Below are 21,702 nucleotides of genomic sequence, written 5' to 3' on the forward strand. Positions count from 1 at the left end.
TTCTGTTAGGAAATGGTCTGTGAAATCACAGCCCACAAAAGAAAAGCTAATGAATATGGGCGAAAATGGCAGAGATCTGATTCACAGGCAGCTTCTGCAGAAGTGAAAGATAATACGACACGCAGGCAAAAGGCTCTCAGTCTATTACATCTCATGCGTATGCGCTTCGCTTGATGAATGATTAGTTCATGAAAGCAATGGGAATGATGACAATGGAGCTGGGAGGTAGGCCGCAAAATGTTTTTATTGCAACAATGGGACGGCTGAGTTGCCACCATAAACTGGATGTAGCCACCACGGTGCCACGCATCAGCGCAGCCAAAATCCAACTTTAACCCTTTCCGATATCTGAATGGACGCTTTGTGGTAAAAAATTCAGTTCAATTCAATCCAAATCAATTCAAGGCACTTAATATAGTAAAGACAATACAATAATACAGAGAAGGAAACCCCAACAACCATATGACCCCCTTTGAGCAAGCGTTTTGGCGACAGTGGGAAGGAGAAACTCCCTTTTAAGGAGGAAACAGGATAGATGGCCTCCCCTCCCCCTCCAGCAGACCCTGGATCTGCTAGAGGGGGAGGGGCAACCATCTGCCTGGTTGGGGGTGAGGGGAGGAGGACAGGACAAAGACATGCGGGGGAAGAGAGCCACAGATTAAATTCACCCACAGTTGTTATTGAATGACATTCATATGTATTATTGCCGGTTAACAACAACATACTGTTGTAATAATTAAAGTATAAAATAATATAAAACAAAGTGGTATAATTGACACTGGCTGTTCTGTGCTGTAAAAAGCATGTTAAACTCAGAGGCTTAGAACCAATAAAACAACAGGATACATGAGTGACTGAGTGAGCTACACATCGAGAATACTAGACATAGCCTCACACTTAAAATAGGAAAAGCACACACACTCTTATTTATTAGAGTATGTCTTTATTGGGTTGTTTTGTTTTTTTTTATCCTGGTTTTATTGTGAATTTAAAGCCCAAAGGAAGTGCATCAAACTACACCAGCTCAAAGTTTGGAAGTGTTTCAGTACATAAAAGAAGCTTCTTATAACTTCAGAGGTGGCTGAGAGTTTGTTGTAAAGTCATTTTTTAAAGTTTTCTTTAGCATCAAAGCAATCTGTTTGTACATCTGTGGGTGAAATGCATAGAACTGTAACCATGGAACAGAGAAGAATGCATTGAGTTGACACAGATAACTTCTAAGAATGTTTGGAAACATTTTAGACCGCAAACACAAAGGTTGCTCAAACACAACCTTTCTGCCCCAACTTGTTACAAATACGACACTTGTAACAGCATGCGTGTGATGAAATTGCTAACAGGACATCCCATTTCTTCACGAGTGAGCTGAGGACCGCTGTTGCTCTGTGTCTCTGCTGGCTGTAATGTTTTAGGAGCTGAGGAACGCCCACAGCGAAGAGATCATGGGCATCAGACGAGAAGAGGAGATGGAGATGTCGGATGACGAGTCGGATGAAAGTCCTTGCAAGAAGATGCGCACTGAGGAAAATGGTAATTATATCACCTTTCAAATCACACATTAAATGACTAAAGGTGTGAATTTGAGGCCTCTGGCTAGAGATGATGATGGATGATGGAAACGTGCCAATTTTTTTCCCCGATTCTCTGTCTCTCCTGTTTGTGTTTGCTTTTTCTCAGCCACATGCAAAAGTGTGAACACTGAAAGTAAAATTGTTTTTTTCTGAGATTAATTCTGTCTTTGAGACGTCCAGATTCTAGAAACACTTTTTTTCACGGGTCCCCTGATTTGGTGCTCTGCTCACAAGAGCTCCTCAGGATCTTTGAGTTTATGTGATTTAGACAAGCTGGTTTATTTGTGTGGCAGTTTAACTAATAAAAAGTCACAAAATCCTGTGCAGCAAACAGAATAGCTCAAGCTGGGTTTACTCGAACACGTGTAAAGGCAGTTTTTATTTAAATCAGCCTTTAAAAAGAAATTTCTGACAAGAGACTTTGCAGCCTGTGCCACATTAAATCTGCTGTTCATATAACCCTTCAATTATAAAAACAAACAAAAGCAGGATAAAGTTGTGGGGACATCACTGATGTGGACCCTGAATGAGATGCTCATGTTCATTTTTTACAACACAAGGCCTCTCTCTTCCCTTTCCATTGTTTCTTTCTCTCTCCTTTTTGTCTTTCTCATCCACTTGTTTCTTATTTTCCTACTCTCATCTCCTCCCTTTCCTCCCTCACCTTTCCGGATCCCGCCTTTCTTCCCTCTCTCCTCCCGCAGGAGTGTGTGATCAGACTCAGGCCTCTCTGAAGGAGGAGAACGACTCCCTGCGCTGGCAGCTGGACGCCTACAGGAACGAGGTGGAGCTCCTGAGGAAGGAGCAGAGCAGAGCCAGCCGCCCAGAAGACGATCACTCGCACACACACCCTCACAGCCCAGAGGCTCAGATCCAGCTGCTGCAGCAGAGCATGCACAGCATGCAGCAGGTTTGTTTGTCTGCCTGCACATCGCATTTTCATGGTTCTCAGAAGTGACTATAATCCTTTTAATCGTACTTTTAGCTTAGGAAATCCCTCTGATCTCTGCTGATAGTCAAACTTTACATAACTTTGAGTCACACCTTTCATGAAAATTATTGCAATAATATGTAATCTGCCATTTATGGCTGTTCAGTTTTGCTTTTAAATATCTTTTTTATGCCTTCTATTGGAAGACGTTTGCTCTAAATTGAAAACATTAAAATGTATTCGCTGCTTAAACCTTAGGCTGTTTATAAAAACAAACAGAGGAGCATCCCCGTGTTCAATCATTAAGACCTCCACAACCACGAGGACAAAGTAAACAGTGTTGGCCATAATGGTTTCTTGTTACCATCACCAGGTCAGAGTGATTCCCAATTTCACTTCTGCTTAATCAATACTGTAAATTAGTGAATGAATAATGGCCTATAATAATGAAGAAATGAACACTGGTGCTGCTGAACCTGTTCTAAAAATTTCTCTACAATGAATTTTGATGCAGCAGAACTGAAGAGAACAGTTTGTGTTACTCTCGCTGCTGCTGCTGCAGATTCTTCATTAAATGTTCCACGGCAACCTTCTAAAACAGGCCTCTGGGGCAGATGCTCTCTATTTGTATTTTTTAAGAAAAAAGAAGGAAACTATTCGTTAGGCAGATAAACAATTTATTTTCTTACTAACAAAACTGCTTTTCTTAATTTGAGTAGTTACAGGTTACAGATCCTCTTGATAATTGGCAAATACGGATTTTAGATGATATTTTACTTGAATTCTGCTTTTGGGAGAAACCACAGTGGTGCGGCGGTCCCGGGTTTGAGTCTGCTCTTCCCGTGCCTGTCTGGGTTTTGTCCAGGTACTCTGGCTTTCTCCCAAAGTCCAAAGACAGCGTATGACAGCTGGGATAGCCCCTAAAATCCTTCCTTTAAGATAAAGTGAATGATTGCAGCTAACTTTGTATCTAGTTTTTTAGCGTCTTATTAAGCTATTTAGGATATTTAATAGTCTCTCTAGGGCTCTCTCGCAGTTTTTCATCATTGCTATGACACATTTGCTGAAAACTTTCCACATGTTTCTCAAAGCCCAATTTTCAAGCTATAATCCCAAAATGCTGCAAATATGCACATCAAAGCTTTTTCTGTGTTTGCAACCAAACTGTTCAGATCGCACGAGCAGCCTTTACAGCTAATAAAACTACTTAACATTCGTTAACTTCTCCATCAAAATAGTTTGTAAACAGTGTTGACATTTAACTCGATAACCTCCCTCGTGTGATTGCTTTCAAATTCCAAAGAAATTGCAAGTAGTTAAAAAAAATCCTTGATTCAGTTCCTCAAATTTCATCTGAAATGTTTGCTCCTGCTCGTCCCCTTCCACCTCCTCCTTTGCCTTCTCTTCCAACACCTTTTATGTGCAGTCTTCCTCCTCTGCCTCTCACATTGTTTCCATCCACATCAGCCCTTCCTGGCTGTACACTCTGAACCAGCATACAATCACATCATTATCCAACAAGTGCAAACAATTATGAGTTACATCTGCTCTCTAACCATGTTTAACTTCTGCCAACTGTGATTACTGTTAGGCATCAACGTTGAAAGCATGTTTATTGTTTTATAAAAACAGTAAATAAATCATATAAGGTTTTGCTAAAATAATGATTGATTCAATAAATGGGTATAGGGATTTGTTTTTTTTTTTGGGGGGGGGGGGGGGGGGGGGTTAAGATTTCAGAGGAATCTTAACACAGATAGGTATAACAGTGCAAGGACTAGATGGTAGTGAAGCTTGACCTGGGGTCAACCATCCAAAGCATCGGACAACAGGAGAGTAGAAGAGAGGCTGTACAAAGGTGTCGAACTCCAAGCTGTGATCCATCACAGCTGATTTAAATGCCAGATTACCTTCTCAACATGTCTTGAAGTTCTCCAGAGGCCTGGTAATGAGCTAATCATGTGATTCAGGTGTGTTGATATCTAAAACCTGCAGGATACCGGCTTTCGAGGCCTGGAGTTCAACACCCCTGGTTTAGCAGATTGTAGTTAGATCTGTTATGATGTATGCCAGGGATCCCCAATCCCAGTCCACGAGGGCCGGTGTCCCTGCAGGTTTTAGATCTCACCCTGGGTCAACACACCTGAATCACATGGCCAGGCAACTGGAGAACTTCAAGACATGTTGAGAAGGTAATTTATCCATTTAAATCAGCTGTGATGGATCAAGGACACATCTAAAACCTGCAGGGACACCGGCCCTCGTGGACTGGGATTGGGGACCTCTGATGTATGCTCTGGAGATGATGGCACTGACTAAAAAATGCAGGACGCAGAATTAAAAATGTTAAGATTTTCATTGTGGGACAGGATTAGAAGTGAGTACATCAGAAGGACAGCTTAAGTATGGAAACAAAGTCAGGGACTCAAGGCTGAGATGGTTTGGACATGAGCAGAGGAGGGGTGCTAGATATTCTGGCCAAAGGATGCTGAAGATGGAGCTGGTGGAGGGTGACAAAGGAGGATGCTCAGGATAGGGTGAGATGGATGCGGATTAACCACTGTTGTGACCTTTAAAGGAGCAGCTACAGAAGAGGATTTGGGCCACTGGGAGAAAAAAGTGGGCACATCTTTTTTTTTTCTTCTTCTCCAGAATTCAGCTGATACAGACCAGCTACTTTTGTAAAATCTGAGGAATGTGTCTTTAAAAATGACTTGAATAATGAAACCCATGAGCTCAAGTCTTTTTAGTGTTTGCAAGAAAGCATTTTTTTTGTTTTGATCAGAAAAGAGCAGGAAGCGTAGCATACACAAGCAAACACAGAAAAACCAACAACCAAACAGTGTTTTCCTCTGCTGAGTTCTCCCACTATTCCTCACTCTACTTTTTTCATGGAGCACAGTGAGCTGTGTCAGAGCACGCAGCTCGTTTGCCACGAGTTAGCCTGATTTAACTTGACTTCCTGTCTTTCTCAATCTAAACTGACAGCGCTGATAAAATGAGGCACATTGGAGACAACCACCATCATATAGACACACACCCACACACTGCCCTGCTGGCTCATTGTAAACGTGCTGCTTACTTGACTTCTTAATAGTGTGAGGGGAAACTCACACTGCTATCGCTTCTCATTTGTCATGCGGCGTTGTTTTTTTATTCCCCCTCAGTGCAGATGATCAGCTGTGACAAACAAAATCAGTGCTTTGCTTCATATACTTCATCACAGCGTTAAGATGACATCGCATCATGCAAAAAATATGAACGCGCACACGATGAATGAAACAGTCAGTTCATTTAAATAATAAACATCTTATTGTGATAAAAAGACTAAAATCAGAATAAAAGTGGCTTCAGCACTAGGAGAATAATAAGATGACAAAGTGTTGAGTGTAGGTAAAGGGAGCAGGCAGATAAAAACCTCTCACAGCACTCACTGACAGCTGCAGCCTCAAGTCAAAGTTCTGTTTTCTCATCTTCTAAGACATGAAGCAAGACGTCCTACAGCTTCTTGGCATCTTGGCTTTCTTTTATTTAGTAGAAGTAAACATCATTTCCTTTTTCCTCCATGTTCAAATTAATGACTTTAACCAGCAAACCTTCAGCAACTGAAAAACAAGCTAATGTTAACCTGAAACTCTCTAAAGTCATCCTGGAAATGCAGAGCTGTGAACAGCAAAGTCACAAAACAGTTTCTCCTGCAGTAAGACTGCATATCTAAATATGTCCTGATGCCAGTTTTAGTTTTCAGGTTTATTTACATGGCGCCAAATAACAACAGCAGTCGCCTCACAGAAGCCAGAAATTTACTCCATAGCAGGGATGTCAATTCATTTTTCACTGGGGGCCACATAAAGCGAACTTTGACCAGTAAAACTCCCCCCTCTGTCAGTGTAAAGAACTTTAACTGCACATTTTTATCCCTGAGATATATTGATGTAAAAACAAGCAGTGCAATTTCAACAGTATGTCTCAATATTTCTACACGATAAAGAGATCCTGCTGTGGTAAATGAAAGGCGTCTGTCAGCTTTGGGCTTAAACTGTAAGACATAAATGTAAAAAGCTACAGAAAGCGCTCTGGTATCTCATTGGCCAGACTGCACTGTAATTATGCAACAGAAAATTCAATAATCACTTTTTTTTTTTTTTTTAAATATTTAAAAGTCCAAAATTGATGGTTTCCATTACATTTTCCAGCAGCGTCTGTTCTTTAACAGGGTGATTCTGGCCCCTGGGCCTTATGTTTGACCACTGCATTTTGAGCTGCGCAGCTGCAACTCAGTTGGAAATGTGAGAGCCAGGTGCTTTGTAGGCACTCAGACCCCTTGAACTTAAAGTTTCCCATTAACTTTTTCTCCCATAAAGATGACATTTGATGACTTCCCCGGTACCTCTAAATAACAAGATTTGACACCGCAATATATATCAGCCCCAATATATATTGCGGTGTCAAATCTTGTTATTTAGAGGTACCTGGGAGGTACCTGTGATTATTAAATTGATATTGTTAAGTTAAATGTGTATCTGTGCTTGTCTTCCAGCAACTTCTGAACCTGCAAGAGAAGCTATCGAGCAAGGAAACTGAGCTGGAGCAGGCAAGAGAGGAGCACCGCTACCTGGAGGGGGAGGTACTCAGCCTCAGAGACAAGGTGTGCCCCAATTAGTATTCACCCTCCATTACTGGCAACCAAATTTAAAGTAGTCATCCATCCATCCATCCATCCATCCATCCATCCATTCATCCATCCTCCCTCTTCTCCTTATCTTAATCAGGGCTGCAGTTAAAGTAATTTTTAGAAAATAAAGTAGTAAGACATTCCAGGGACATAAAGAGATAATGAACAACTCTGTTACGCTTGACTGGATTCCTTTTGTTTGGAATCCTTATAGTCAGCCCTGTGTCTACATAGCAATGACCAGACATGTTTGTCTTTTTCAGGCTTAATGCCATTAAGTCCTTTGACTGCTTCACACTTTTCTAAATCAAGTATTTCACACAGAACACAGCAGTAATACAGCAAGAACACCGCTGTAGCGTTCAGTCTTCATGTTCTCATGAAGTGCATTTTCCAGTCTCTCTGTTGTGGCTCTTTCATGTGCGGTATACTGAAAAAGCATGCTGCAACACACACAGACGCTCAAATTCATGGAGGGGATGAAGGGGGTTGGAAGGACATGAGTGCTGCTATGGCAACAGCCCCGCCAGGATGTTATTCTGCGGTCTCAAGCTGAGAGGTGACTGGCCAAGATGGCATGTGTGTGGTTTATAAATACCTGCGGACCAAGTGTTAGAAACTGCAAAATACTCTCTGCGTATTACCTATTAGAAATTATAAATATCTATTTATTTATTTATTTACAGCGAAAGTAACGTTACAGTATTTATTCCTTTGCTAAAGGCCTTTCACTTTAGTGTACTTACTAACTGTTATCTGCTAGCTAAGCATTGACAGCTCACAACAAACACCGAAGAACTGAACCGTGGGACTCCTGAATGTTACACAGAGCACACAACGCTGGAGTTAATGATGCTTCACCTTTAGTGGGGCAGGTGCACCTTCACACCACTGCCTCGCTCACCCCTTCACAATAATTCCCTCTCACAGCAGTTCTGTTTGGACATATATGTGAAACCACAGCATTACAAGTGTAACGTCTTGAGGTTTTGAGAACTGGACTTCAGTCAGTTTCACTTTCACTCTCATCTCATAGCAACAGTATATGTCAAGGTCAACAGTCTGACATATGGGGAGGTGTAAGGCTGAGCCAGTAATACCAGATTGTTGTGGCTGCTTCAACTTATTTGAAACATCTCCAGAAACACAAAAATGTTTATTTGGTACTCACAAGAAGGATGAACTATGAATGACCAAAGAAACTCAATCGGATCTGTGGTGGCATCGAATCAGCTGCTTTCATGTTCTCGCCTCATCTTTTCTGACTGTTGGCTTGACTGACCCCCACACTCACCTGACCTGTGTTTCTTTAAATTTTTTGAGCAGTGTATGTATAGACAAACAAATTTTATTTTGGCTATCTGCTGGTTCTTTGCCACATCCCACAGCAACATTACTGCAGGCTGACCTAAGACTTCATAGATGCATACATTCTGCAGGAATAAAAGGGCTGTCAGGGGGAACAGAGGAGGCCTGGGGGAGGAGGAGACACACTTTTTATGTAGTGATTTCACTGCCAAGTTTTACAGACGCTTCACATAGATGAATCCAGTCTGTAGGCAGAGGTGAACAAGCCCGGTCGGAGGTAACAGCACGTAAATCAGCTGCCAGGCTCATCTGTACTTCAGCTCGCACCTGTATACCACAGGAGCTTTTGTGGGGGAAGTCTTTGAGACAATCCAAATGAAGTAGGTGCTTCAGGTGCTTCATACCTGAGGAACTTGCCTTGCAGTGACAGCCTGGATTGCCCAAACCTCTTCAGAGTTGACACGAGGAGCAGGAAGAGTCTGAAACAGTGGCAGCTGCATGGTTAATGCAGTTTTTGGGAGATACTTTGTTTACACTGCATATCTCTTGCACAGACATTATGCTGGACTCACACAAACTGCAAATTAATCACCTAGCCCACATTATCCTCACATGCTTTTCCCATGCAAATGAGTTGTGTCCCTTTTAGAGCGTCAAATCTCCAAAACATGACTGACTTTTGCCCAGAAACTGTTGAGTAAAAACAGCTGGCTGAAGGTAAGAGAGCTCACGCCGTCATTGTGCGGTTTTGCCTGCAGTAATGAGAAGAAGGTTGCCGGGCTCTGCTGATGAGTGCTCTGTGATGGATAACTGGCAGCGCAGAGTCGAAGCAGCTGTAGGTTATGTTGCGTGTTTGGAGGAGGCAGATACGATGGCGATGGGGATGTAGAAGTGTCTTTAGTCATATTTTATACTTAGAAAACAAAAGGTTTCAAATCCAGGACTGTATTAATAACAGATGATTGTGGGTGTAAATCGCTACCTTCAACTTCTTTTACTGGTCTTTGCTGGAAACTGGGGACCACAGTCTGCTCCATATCGCTGTTTTTCATCTGTCGCTACTTATTACGGTCAATTTAAATGCCCCCTTTTAAAATGTTTACTTATTTTCTCTGAGGTTTTTTTTTTTAGCTTTTGTACTTATCTAGCCCATTTAACAGTCCACTGCTGAGTGGGTTACTTTCTGGATGATAAAGTTAGAAGAACGTGGGAAGAGGAGGGAGTTAGATGAGAGGAAACATCGGCCAAGTCTCTGTGGCAGCTCTCTGTAAAGCCTTCCATAACGCCTAATGACCAGTTTGCCATGTGTCTATTTGTGCACGATAAATACATTTATAATTCTCAAACAGCTATCAGCACAGTGTTTCTTCAGAGTATCCATACAATAGTCTCACAGTCTGCACATTTTCAGCCTGTCCTTCTAACAGACCCATCTATAAAAGAGCAGAAAAAACAGACTCTTTGTTACAAATGTTTTTTCTTCAAACTCTGAGTTTCACTGCGAGTCATCAAACACTTTCTGTTTTCTCTCTGTGTGTCTCTGCAGCTGCTGAGCAGTAATGGGGAGACTGTGGAAGGGACCAACGGCGAGCTCCATGAAAAGGTAAAAATTGAAGCCTGAGCTGAAGTCAACTGGCAGAAAAGATTTTGTTTTTTTGTTTTTTAAAAACAACATTTTCGTCAGGTTTTCAAGCCAAACATGGCCCCGTTCAAGAGTTTGAAAAGTAGAGATTTGATGTTTGTGTTTGTGATTCACACAATATCAGCACACTTTTTTAAAAAACTTGAATTTTTTAAAGACCCAAACAAAGGAAACAGTTGATGAGAGTGAAACACGAGTGAAATCAGGAGAGGTTACAGGAAGAGCATGTCTGTTATTTTGGTCCTCAGCTGTCTCTCACAGCACTTTGTTGCTTCTCAGTGACCCAGTATGTACACATTTACACACAGTGTCTGTATACTGCACATGTCATGGGAGATGGACTATTAGCCTCAAAGCTGCTGAAGTGCACACTGATTGAAGTCAGGAGGACACAGACATTTGTATCATGCTACTCTGAGTCGATCTGCATTCACTGTACTGTTATCTGAAAATCTGGCCTTCCTGAGTGCAACACTGTGATGCCTTTTATTAAATGATGAGGTTTTGCTTGGGTTTTGTCTGCTCTTTGCGTGTTGAAGTGCATGCAGCACCCGTATCACGCAAATATATAGTGCTGATTTCAATGAGATCCAACAAATGTTTCAACAGAAAGCCGGTGGCATTGTTCCTCGTGCTTTTTGGATTAATGTAGAATATATGAACTGATTTAGGATAAATGATTTAGATATTTTTTGAAAGCATAAAGGCATATGGGAAAACGTTGGGCCACCCAGCAGCTTCTGTTCTCTCAGTTTGCCCCTTGCAAATGCGTAATTGTTAATACCGCGCCAAAAACTATTCAACAAAACACATTCAGTTCTGGACACAACACAAATGCAAAATGCTAACTCATTTCCGGGTGTTTCCCAGCCCTCTGTTATCAGCTTCATGTAGTAATTGGTAGTTAAAATGTATTTGTACCCTTATGTTTTGGCTCTTTTGTCATACACATGTGTTTTCACAGGGGATCAACGGGTGTGTTCCTTCTCTGTACCACAGCAGAGACCGGAGGACTGAGCTTATCACAAGAGGAGTCATCACTTCAGAAAAAGAGGCTCTGCTTCTTGGTAAATGCTTCTTACTATTACTGGCTGTCAGTTTAGCTATATAACACATGGCTGAAACGCACTGGTCTAAGTTTGAAAAAATCACTCAAGTATAGTTATACCAACAAACGAAAATGGCACAAAAAGCATGTTGATCATTTTTCCTCACGCACCAAGCATAGGTTTGGTTCAAGCACAGGTTTGGTTCATTGGTTCAAGCACAGGTTTGGTTCAAGCATAGAATTGGTTCAGTTTGTCCCAAGTGTACCTTTTTTGCTTTCTTCTGACCACCGCTCATGCTATTGCTATACACGCTGCATTGTCTCACAGTATGACTGTTATGCAATTTCTTCTTTGTCTTCTTCTGTTTTACTGGCAGTTGGCAACCTATTTAATTAGATCAAGTAGTTGTACTGGCCTCTAGTGGAAGAGAATGTAATTGTTCTTCTAGTTACTCACGCTGATCGCTTAGAGTACTAATCAGGTGGAGCCAGTCTTCCACAGCACACCTGATCATTTCTCACGGCACAGTGGTTGGGAAAAGCTAATCTAGTGTAGTCTCCCTATATGTAGCATAGTATGATATAGTATACTCTAGTATTGTATTATTGTATGTGTATTATTGTATATATAGATCCCTAAATATGTGAATGCAATCATAGGAACTTCAAATTGATACCATCGGTGTATCTAATACTAATCTTGGACAAGTTTGAATTTCAGTGACTTTGACCGTAATGTCAGCCATCAGTGGTCAATCTGAAAATCTTGTGAATGTGATAACTTGGATAACATGGAGATGTAGGATTTTGATACCATAGATATGTCTGCTAGGAGGCTGACGGGTATCTCTTGTAGCTCCCAGTATTTTATTAAATAAACTAGTTGGTGTCTCAGCTGACACTTCTGAGGTTACAATATGAGTCTGTCTCAGTTCTAACTCCACAGGTAGTATTTTGGCCATTTTGTGGGATTTTATACTTCTGTTGTGCTTTTTAAAGGATCTGAGTCACGCACAAAAACGAATTCGGGTACATATTTATGTGCAGAGCTTTTTCATCAAGGAAAATGTTCTGTTCTATCTGATGCAGCTCCTTCACATTAAGTTTTTGTATTGGAATCAGAGAAACTTTGTTAATCCCAGAAATTGATTTGTGATAGCAGCAGACAATAGATACAACAGACAATAAAGCTATCTATAAAATAAAGTATAGAAAAAGAGATATTAATATATAAATATAAACATAAATATAAAAGGACACAAGTGTTACCACTAATGTTTCTGGGATGTTACCGATATTATAAGTGTACAGATGTGCACACGTTGTGGCGTACAAAGTGACAGAGTGCATTGAGGTATGGAGGAGACGACACTGAAATAAAACCCCTTTTGATTTTTTGGTTGAAATCTGTGGGGGTTTTTTAAAATTATTTGTTCCAGCAAAGTTTCAGGAATAACGCAGACGTTCATTGACAGTATGGTCCTGTTGTACCCAACAGGCAAAACTGTGGCCAAAAAGGTTTTAAAGCACTCACTGCTTAATCTTTTACTCTTTCTCACCTCAGATCGTGAGGCTTCTGCTCTGCAGAGGCTGGACAGCGGAAGGAAAAGAGAGATTTCAGTCAGAAAATTAATCTCCAGTGTATATTATAACCTGAAGTTTTTCCATATCCTTCTTCTTGTTATTTCAGCTGGCATACGAAAGGAACAAAATGAAAGCTTGCTTACCTCTCCATTACATTATCAGTGGAAATCACCGGTATAAAAAAACGTTTTACCCACAGAGCAGTTAGGTCTCGGTCTTCTCCTCGGCTCTTTTCAGTCCAGGAAAGATGTAAATCTAATTTGGCTGCTGTGTGAGCAGAGGTGAACGTGTGAGAGCGCTGATTCTTGCTCGGAGTGATTTGTTTCCAGCCTCTGCTCATTCCAAGAAACTCTCCCAGTACACAGCTCAAGGTGGATTATATGCATAGATGGATTATGAATGTCTTTGACTGGAACTTACTGACAGCTTTCATGGCTAATTTAATTTCCAGAGAGACTGTGCAGGCCGTGACGCTCATTCAAGCTACACGTGTGGACAGCAGCACCCTGATTACTTTGTAAGTTCAGCGCACAGCACGGTTCTGAGAGTATTCGGTAGCGGAGCATTAAAGATAACTGAGCGTGAGTGCACAAGAGTGCTTGACACTTAACTCATCTCAGCTCATACCACCGCTGCCGTGTTAGGCGTAAACATAGCGTCTGCTGTCTGAGAGTTTGGAGAGCTCTCAAACCTTCTTCTGCAGGAGAGACAGAAAAACAAAGTGCCTAAAGCCTGCTGTGGCTCCTTTCTGTTTCTATCTTCTTCTAAAATCAGAGACGTGGATTTCACTCTGTGTTGGGCCCCCATACAGCAGCTGGACTCAATTCATTTCTGCTGCCTTTGTTTCCCTCTGTAAAGCCTCGTGTTACCACAGACCATGCAGCAGCGTGGAGAAAAGCACAGGACGATCTGTATTTGTCCACAGCAGAGCAGAGCGGGAGGAACAGCAGCACATTTATCTCTCTTAGTGGCGCCAAGAAAATCCAAATATGAAGGAGCGAGGAGGCACAGCTCTCTGTCTTCCTCCCTTGCTGCTGCTGCTGCTGCTGGGAGATTTTCATCAAACAAACACATTTTTAAAGGCACGTTGCCCATTTTCTCACACAGTAAAATCAAATAAGACAATAGAATTTACATTTAGCATTTTAATTTGCATATCAAAGTACTGAGTGGAAGTATTTTGAAATGTTATGCTACCTATTCTCCCTGTTTTATGATTCTTGGGCATATTTGCCTTTACTGGATAGGGTAGACAGTAAAGTCGGGAGAGTCACACACAGTTAATGGTCCCGGGCAGAATCAAGCACAGGTCTGTGCAGCCTTTCAGCATAGGAGGTCACCAGGTGAGCCTTGCAGGGAGAATGCTTCCACATTGACTGGCTTTCTGACTAACTTGAGTTAAGTGGGTTAAGTGGAATATAGCAGAGGCATTGCGGGAGAGACACAAAGAATCTACAATTCAAATCTACAGGAGAATTGCAAAGTCAGATTCTATATGTGCAATCTTTCTGTATGAGTGACCAATGGACCTGAAGTTCATTTATATAACGTTCAAAGTAGCTGACCCAGTAGAGCTCAAGATGGCTGCTCAGTTGCAAGGCTTCTATGTAGAAGGACTGTAGATTATGAAGTCCCCTGACTCTGACAAAACTCTTTTTAATTAATGAATTAATTTAGCCTTGAGTTTAGCATTGTTGCTACCGCTGTCTTGTTTTTTTAGAACTAGAAGTGACTTGTGTCTAGTTTAGCTAGCTAAGGTGAACCCGAAGACCTTACGTGTGTCCCCATAAAGGTGCTGCATAGGCTGTCCTTCGAAGGCTGGAAGTGTTGGACGGTCTAGTTTACCAAATGCTGCTCCCTGCACCTAGCAGCCGTGACAGTAGCAGCTACAGACATTGGGCACAGTGTTGTTTTACAGAATAGAAATAGAAATCTTTATTTAATATTTTTTGTTCTACTTTTACCGGAGAAAACTGAGACCTTTTTTGGCATGTGATGCATCAGAGACTGAGAGACACCACAGCCATGGGCTGAGTCCTTTTAGCAAACGGTTGCCAGTAAACTAGTTTTGCTAATGTAGCTCATGAGACTAATGTCATTTCATTTTGACAGTACAAATATAATAGATCCAATATTATATTAATTATTTTATTATCATATATTTGATATAATTTTTTTAATGATCTGTGGGTCAGGGTATGAAAGTGTGTGTGTGTGTGTGTGTGTGTGTGTGTGCAAGGTGTCTTATTTGTACAAGGGACAGACAGAGGTAGGCTGCACAATTACTGCTAAGTAACATGCAACTCTTAATACTATGATAAGTAAGTTTAGATGGTATGTTTGTTGCATTTGCACGTCTGCAAGCGGTCATCAAGAGTCTGAGTGCACACGTAAAAGTATAAATTGGATGCTCATTTCATACAGACTGTATGCGCTGAGTCGTGATGTTACTGTGTTCCACATCTATGGCTCAGTTATTGCTGTGTGGCTGCACAGATTGTTTTCTGCTATTGACTTGTTCAAATAGCCCAACCAAACACGATAAACAAAGGAGCTTTTTTAGCCATCAGAAGGTTTGCCAGCATGCTTTCTTTTGCACATTTGTGGAACATTTCGATACACACACACTCAGTTGTAGCATGTATTCAAGTTTGTGTCCACTGCTTGAATCACTGTCTGCAGACACAGATGCAGAAGCCACAAATTGCCATGATTCATAAATTAGTCCTGGACTATTTGAAATGCCAAGCCTCACACTAAACATTCGAACCATTTTAAGACTCCCTTTCTTTTGAATAAGAGGTCATACACAGAAAAATAGTTTTTTCTTACCTTTTGTGTTGTCTGTAGAAACTATACGATGGTCAAAAGTTTTCAAGCACTCATCATGAATGTCACTAATTTTGAGCTTTTAATGATTTCTTGAACAGTTTTTTTTTGTCCACTCTTGGCAGAATTGAGTGTGTTTAAATTAGCTGCTTTCCTGCCATGAATCCAGCTTTTAAGCGTTGTCCACAAATTTTTCAATAGAGTTGAATGTGGGGCTTTGTGAAGGCTTTTCAGCTGCATCCTACACACAACAACAACCACCTCAGGTCCCGGCACTTTCAATACAGGGGAGGCATGATGAGCCGATGGAGCTCTGGTGTGTCAGCCTCCTCTGCAGCTGCACCACGAACCACGCACATACATGTTGTAGTTTCACCAATTTCTCCAACCACTCCTAAACTTTCCTTTGTATGCTTGTCTCCTGTTATCAGCAGTAAACCCTATCTTATACATGTAGAAAATATCTCAGTTGTAGTTTGGATTTGTTCATTTTAACTCATTTAACTCATCTAAAGAAGTAACAGGTTTTTTATTTTTTGGTGCGCTACTTTTAAAACAAGAAGACAAAGATTTGTACCACTTGTATATCGTGACAGTACTGTTACCAGGTGTCTTCCTGAAAAATAACTTGGATCCAGAGTAAATATTATAAAACTTATCTGAACCTGCAATTGAAATAGCCTAGACCCAAATTTCATACTGCATTCGTCAATTATGTAGGTTTTTTCTAAGTTAGAGTTCACTTTCCTTGGTGCAAGCTTGAAATTTAACTTCCTTTTTTAGTGCACCCACATCCCTGCCCCTCCTTCAGCCTACAGTTCTCTGTGGCACTGTTCCATGTGAGCAGGCCTGGTGGAAGAAATTGAATTAGGCCCGTCTGTAATTGCAAGCGTCTCGCCACATAAATCAAGGAAATAAATATTGGCTGTGCTGGATCCTCCAGGGGACGCCACTCTATTTCTTTACCCTTACCCAACCCCCACCATCATCCACTCCCTCTTCCCCCCCCCCCCCCCCCCCCCCCCCTCCGCATGACTGCCTACCTTTGCAGGACCTCTCAGAAGTAATCAAGTTGAGAGCAGTTTCTGCTCTGGCCAGCATTTTTATGGGGCTGCTCTGCCATTTGTTTATTGTGCAGCATTTCATGAGGATGCAGATTGGCTGCTCTGCTGGAGCCTGAACCTTTATATCTAATAGTCACTCTAGTGGATCTTACTTCTTTGTCAGCTCAGTGTGTGTGTGTGTGTGTGTGTGTGTGTGTGTGTGTGTGTGCGTGCGTGTGTGTGTGTGTGTGTGTGTGTGTGTGTGCGTGTGTGTGTGTGTGTGTGTGTGTGTGCCTGTTCTTGAAGCACTCATGAATACTGATGATAAATACTAAATATACACACTTGCAGTTTTCAAAGACCACATTTGCCTCACAAATACTGCATTCAGAAATCCAATGACAAATGTTTCTGTCCAAATGTTGAGCAAATTTAAAGTAAAATCTGCAAATGAAAATGAGAATGAATGCTCATTGAAATATTTGTATGCATTGTGTGTAATATAAATATGCTGGGGGGGTTTTTCTGTTCCATCCTTAATTGAGGTTTAGATGTTTCTCTATAGTTTTGTTAACCTTTGATTTACTTACTCATCATCTCTGCCAGTGAGATGTTAGATCGCTGCCATGCTCATATTTTCATTGCACTGAACCGCGGGTTTATCTAATGGCCCTTCTTCTCCGCAGGCATTATATCGACCTTCCTCCATGTCCATCCATTTGGGGCCAACCTCGAGTATCTGTGGTCGTACATACAGAGACTAGACTCCAAGGTAAATGTCATTAAAAAACAACATGAAACATTCAGCTACATTTCTTACTAAACCCTATTAAAGAACACGTGACATAGAAAATGTATGTAATACACAAAATACTCATGAGCAACAAACAAGGGATTGCAGAGGCATAATCTATGTGACCTTTCTTAGAATTGGACTGGCCATTTCTAAGAAGTTCTCTGGGTTTTGCTCGAGAGTAAGCCTATGGGTGCGTCAGTGCTTTTAGATATTTTTATCAAGCAAAAGCACAAAGCAGCATGCTGATACTAAGGCACAAAAGAACACACACATAGCAGTTTTACTTTCATTTCATTCATCTTCGGCAACAGTCTCACATACAATGCTTAACAAATTTAGTATAACACCTATAATAATTGATATAAAAAGTAATTTTTCAGAAATTGTATATAAATAACTGTAACTTGCCAACTTAACAAATAATAATAATGTGCTTTAGAACTGCTTTTTCCTTGTTTATATGTAAAACATTTCAATTATGTTAGTGAAAATTATATTTTTGCATTATTGCATTATAAATATCACGTAGACTAAAGATATATCACTTTACATATCACATATTAGTGAATTAACCATTACAGAAACATAAAAGATGATTCTGATAATTATCCAACAGGTTACTTTAGGGTAGCTAAGCTGCATTTGTCACAATGCCACAAAACTTCAATTCATTTCTTTTCTCAATTAATTTCAGTCGTATTTATATAGCATCAAATTACGATAACAGTCACCTCAAGGTGCTTTATATTGTAAGGTAAAGACATCCTGAGTTTAGATAGCGGCTCTGTGTTGGAATATGACACTGAAGAAAATAACAGTGGAGGAAGCAGATCCTTAAATTTAGTTAAAGCCCTTTCAAAAAAATATCTACTGTAATCAGATGTATTTCCCACTGCTATGTAAACCATTATTGTAAATATAAATGTTATTAGGGAATGATCTCTCAAAAGCACTACATCAGGTAAAGAGCATGAGAAATCAGAAACAGATACGGATGAGGCTATAAAGTTCACGTTTTTTTGGAGCCTCAAGTGGTCAATAGAGGAACTACGGTTTTTGCCACTTAAGTGTTAGCTTTATAATACAGCCCTAGATGTTGCCAGATGATAAAGATTTGCCATATAACAACAAAATGTGTCTAAAAATTTAGAGATTTTCTTTGGTTTTTCTTTGGTTTTTAATTAATCTAGTGAAGGTTGTACCTGCAAATCCAAGGTAGGTCTAATGTGTTTTCATAAGACCCAAAGTACCAAAGTGATATCCAATATGATATGAAAATCAAGAATAAAAGCCCCTGTAGTTTGTTCTGTGTCAGTCTGATTTCTCTTCCTCTCTGCTGTCGTCGTTCAGGTATCTGCAGGGGAACTGGAGCGGCTCATGGTCCGTCTGCCCAGTATGTTCAGGCAGGAGCTGAGTGGCGTCGGTGCAACTCTGGAAAAAAGATGGAAATTCTGCGGTTTTGACACACTGAGTTCAGCGTGACACAGGAGTGGCGCACACACACACTGCGAAGACACACCAACGTGAACAGACGTGCACAATGCCTCGGACCTTTAATTCACATGTGTGTGTGCGCATGTTCTTCAGACACACGGCAGTGCAGTAGACAACAGATGACGTTCACTCAAGCAGACACTGGAAACTGTGAAAGCGACGGATTTTTTTTTTAGAATCCCAAAAGACATTTCACCTCTGGATGCTGGGTTCAGGTGAAATAACATTTCTTTTCCTCACTGCAGATTGTCACCACGGTGAACTGCAACAGGGCGTTATAGACTATCGTTGGTCAGCGCTGAAGACACACCCTCTGTCTGTCCTCTGAAGTGAATCATGGTCCTGGGTGTCTTGCTGTCGGTGCAGTTTGGAGTCAGAAAAATCCAGCAACAACCGAAACATCACAGACAGAGAGTTTAAAAAAAAAAAATTTATACCAAAGTTGAACGTTAAAAGATTTGATGCCAAACCTCATTTCCCTGGCAGATAAATCATCTCCTACTTGGTCCAAGAACTGGCTGTGCAAGGGAGTTTTTGCTGTGGCATGATGGGACCACAGATCACTTCCTCTTACTGGTTTGGAAAGGACTTTGTACACCAACTCTAAATCTGTCATTCAATAAAAACACATACAGAGCCCTTTAATTTAATCTTTACTGCCAGCTGATTGTAATCTTGTGTTACTTTCTGAATGTGGCGGTGAAACAATATCTAACATTATTTGTGTTGCATTTTCTCTATATTCATATTTGGGGTTTTCAAGCTTTCAGGCAATTCCCTGACTTTGTCCACAAGGAAGCGATTTTCCCCAGAATTTATACTCGGGTGCAAATTATGTGTTGCCTCAGAAGATTTGCTGCTTTTAAGGCTAAAGTAAGGGAATAAAAGTCTGTGTGCACAGTGACCACCACAGATTACATGAAAGGACGGCCATTGCACAACTAACTTACTCTGCTAGACCAACAGAATACAGTAAATCCCCCATTCTGTAAAAAGAGTATATCTGCAGAAAGGAGTATCTGAAATAAGATTTTTCTTTTAAGTAAAAGCAATTTAAATAAAAAAAATTATTTATACAGTGCCAAATCACAGCATCAATGCTTTTTATATTGTAAGGTAAAGACCCAACAATAATACATTCATGGTGAGGGGAAAGAGCAGAGAGAGATGGGACAAGAGACAAACTATAGTGATAATGTAAGTAAAACTAATCCCAGCACAGAACCCTGTGGAACTCCAACCACTGCAGCCCAGTACCTTTAATACATGTGGCCTGTTCTAATCTCTATTTGTGATTAGAACAGATCATGTGTCTGTGTCACATGATCTAGAATTGACCATTTGTACTTATTAGTGATAAAGTACCTTATAAAGTGCTAGAAGTTTACAGTTTTAAGGCCAGACTACCCTGTGTGATTATATCCGTGAAGACTACGTGCAGTATAAGGACCTAGATTTTGCTACTCCTGATCAGAGAATAAGCAAGCCAAAAATCTTCAAACAGACATGTGCTACTTCACACCTGGGTACCATCGCAAAACACCTTGGATACATTTACCGTAAATAATGTGAGCCTCCATTGTTACTGGATGCTAGTGTTTACTGAGTGACAGTTTGGGGTTGGTGTGTGAACATGAGTTCGTATTTATTTCTTACTGCCAGATATTTTTTAATTGAAAAAATAATAATATACAGGCAAACTGATGTGGAGTTTGAAATAATCTGAGTGACTAAGTGTAAAAACACTCCAGGCCTGTTAGGTGCTCCCTGACGAGGACACGGACACTGGAAACAGGAGGGTTAGAGGAAGGAAAGGACAATATTTGGGAAAAAACGCATGAAGATGATGGAAGTAAAGAAAGAAAAATTGCTGATTTGTCAAAGACCGATGTGAGGGATCGTAATTCAGTCATTCTGCTTAATTTATTTCATTATATTGTGTAAAGAAGCTGTTCACAGAAGGCAGCAGACTGAAATGTTCCACTGCCATATTACATATTGTAATTAAATATGGTAAAAAGCAAAAAACATGACCTAAGTGGTGCTACTTTTTTCAAATATAGTATCCAAAGTTAATGACTGTGACAAATATTTATTATCCTTCTGACTAGAGCAAAGGGAAAAGATCATGATGTTCGTCTGGGGACTGAAGATGATTTTTGTCATTTCTGAGTGTTTTTAAAGACCACAAAGCTGGACATGTAGAAAATACAATGCTAATGTTATTTAGCATTGCACTCCCATTAATGTTACGGGTACTCGTTCTCCTGATTTAAATATCTAGTTCTAAAAAAGAATGAAAACAGCGCACTCACTCACACACACACAAACATAAGGTCTATAATGATAATTGTGTGGCAAAGGTTTAGGGCAAACTAACAACACACAGTTTAATTCAGTTGTTTTATTTATATAGCACCAAATCACAACAGCAGTCTCTCCGAGGCACTTTTTATTTTGAGGTAAAGACCCTACATTAACAGAGCGAAAACCTCAACAATCAGATGACCCCCAAATAAGCAAGCACTTGGTGACAGGGGGAAGGAAAAACTCCCTTTTAACAGGAAGAAATGTTCAGCTGAACCCTGCTTGAGGAGGGGAGCTATCTTTAAAGTGAGAGGCTGTGTTGGCTGGTTGCACAAAAGTGTGGCTTGGAAGTGGAAGAGTGGAGTGCTCCACGTTTTGAATTTTCAACAACAGGCTGATACAAGTTAAGTTTGAACACGTTACTACAATAAAATACTTCTTATCACTTGCTGCTGTCTAAATCCAGATTGTGAG

The 21,702-nt window shown here is 40.6% G+C and overlaps 1 protein-coding gene across 3 annotated transcripts in view; it reads left to right on the top strand.

Moving 5' to 3' along the window:
* Window positions 1-21,080, top strand: part of enox1 (ecto-NOX disulfide-thiol exchanger 1) — a 136,053-nt gene extending 114,973 nt beyond the window's left edge. For all 3 annotated transcript variants that reach the window (XM_006806412.3, XM_006806413.3, XM_087829746.1), the window contains exons 10-16: window positions 1,413-1,530; window positions 2,276-2,481; window positions 7,043-7,150; window positions 10,032-10,088; window positions 11,092-11,194; window positions 17,318-17,403; window positions 18,778-21,080. In XM_006806412.3, the coding sequence (XP_006806475.2) occupies window positions 1,413-1,530; window positions 2,276-2,481; window positions 7,043-7,150; window positions 10,032-10,088; window positions 11,092-11,194; window positions 17,318-17,403; window positions 18,778-18,909 (810 nt within the window). In that variant the 3' untranslated portion in view covers window positions 18,910-21,080. The remainder of the gene's footprint in view (window positions 1-1,412; window positions 1,531-2,275; window positions 2,482-7,042; window positions 7,151-10,031; window positions 10,089-11,091; window positions 11,195-17,317; window positions 17,404-18,777) is intronic.
* Window positions 21,081-21,702: the final 622 nt, after the last annotated feature.

The sequence above is a fragment of the Neolamprologus brichardi genome, chromosome 16 (assembly GCF_056152115.1).
Source record: "Neolamprologus brichardi isolate AB-2024 chromosome 16, ASM5615211v1, whole genome shotgun sequence".
In the NCBI taxonomy this organism is placed as follows: domain Eukaryota; kingdom Metazoa; phylum Chordata; class Actinopteri; order Cichliformes; family Cichlidae; genus Neolamprologus; species Neolamprologus brichardi.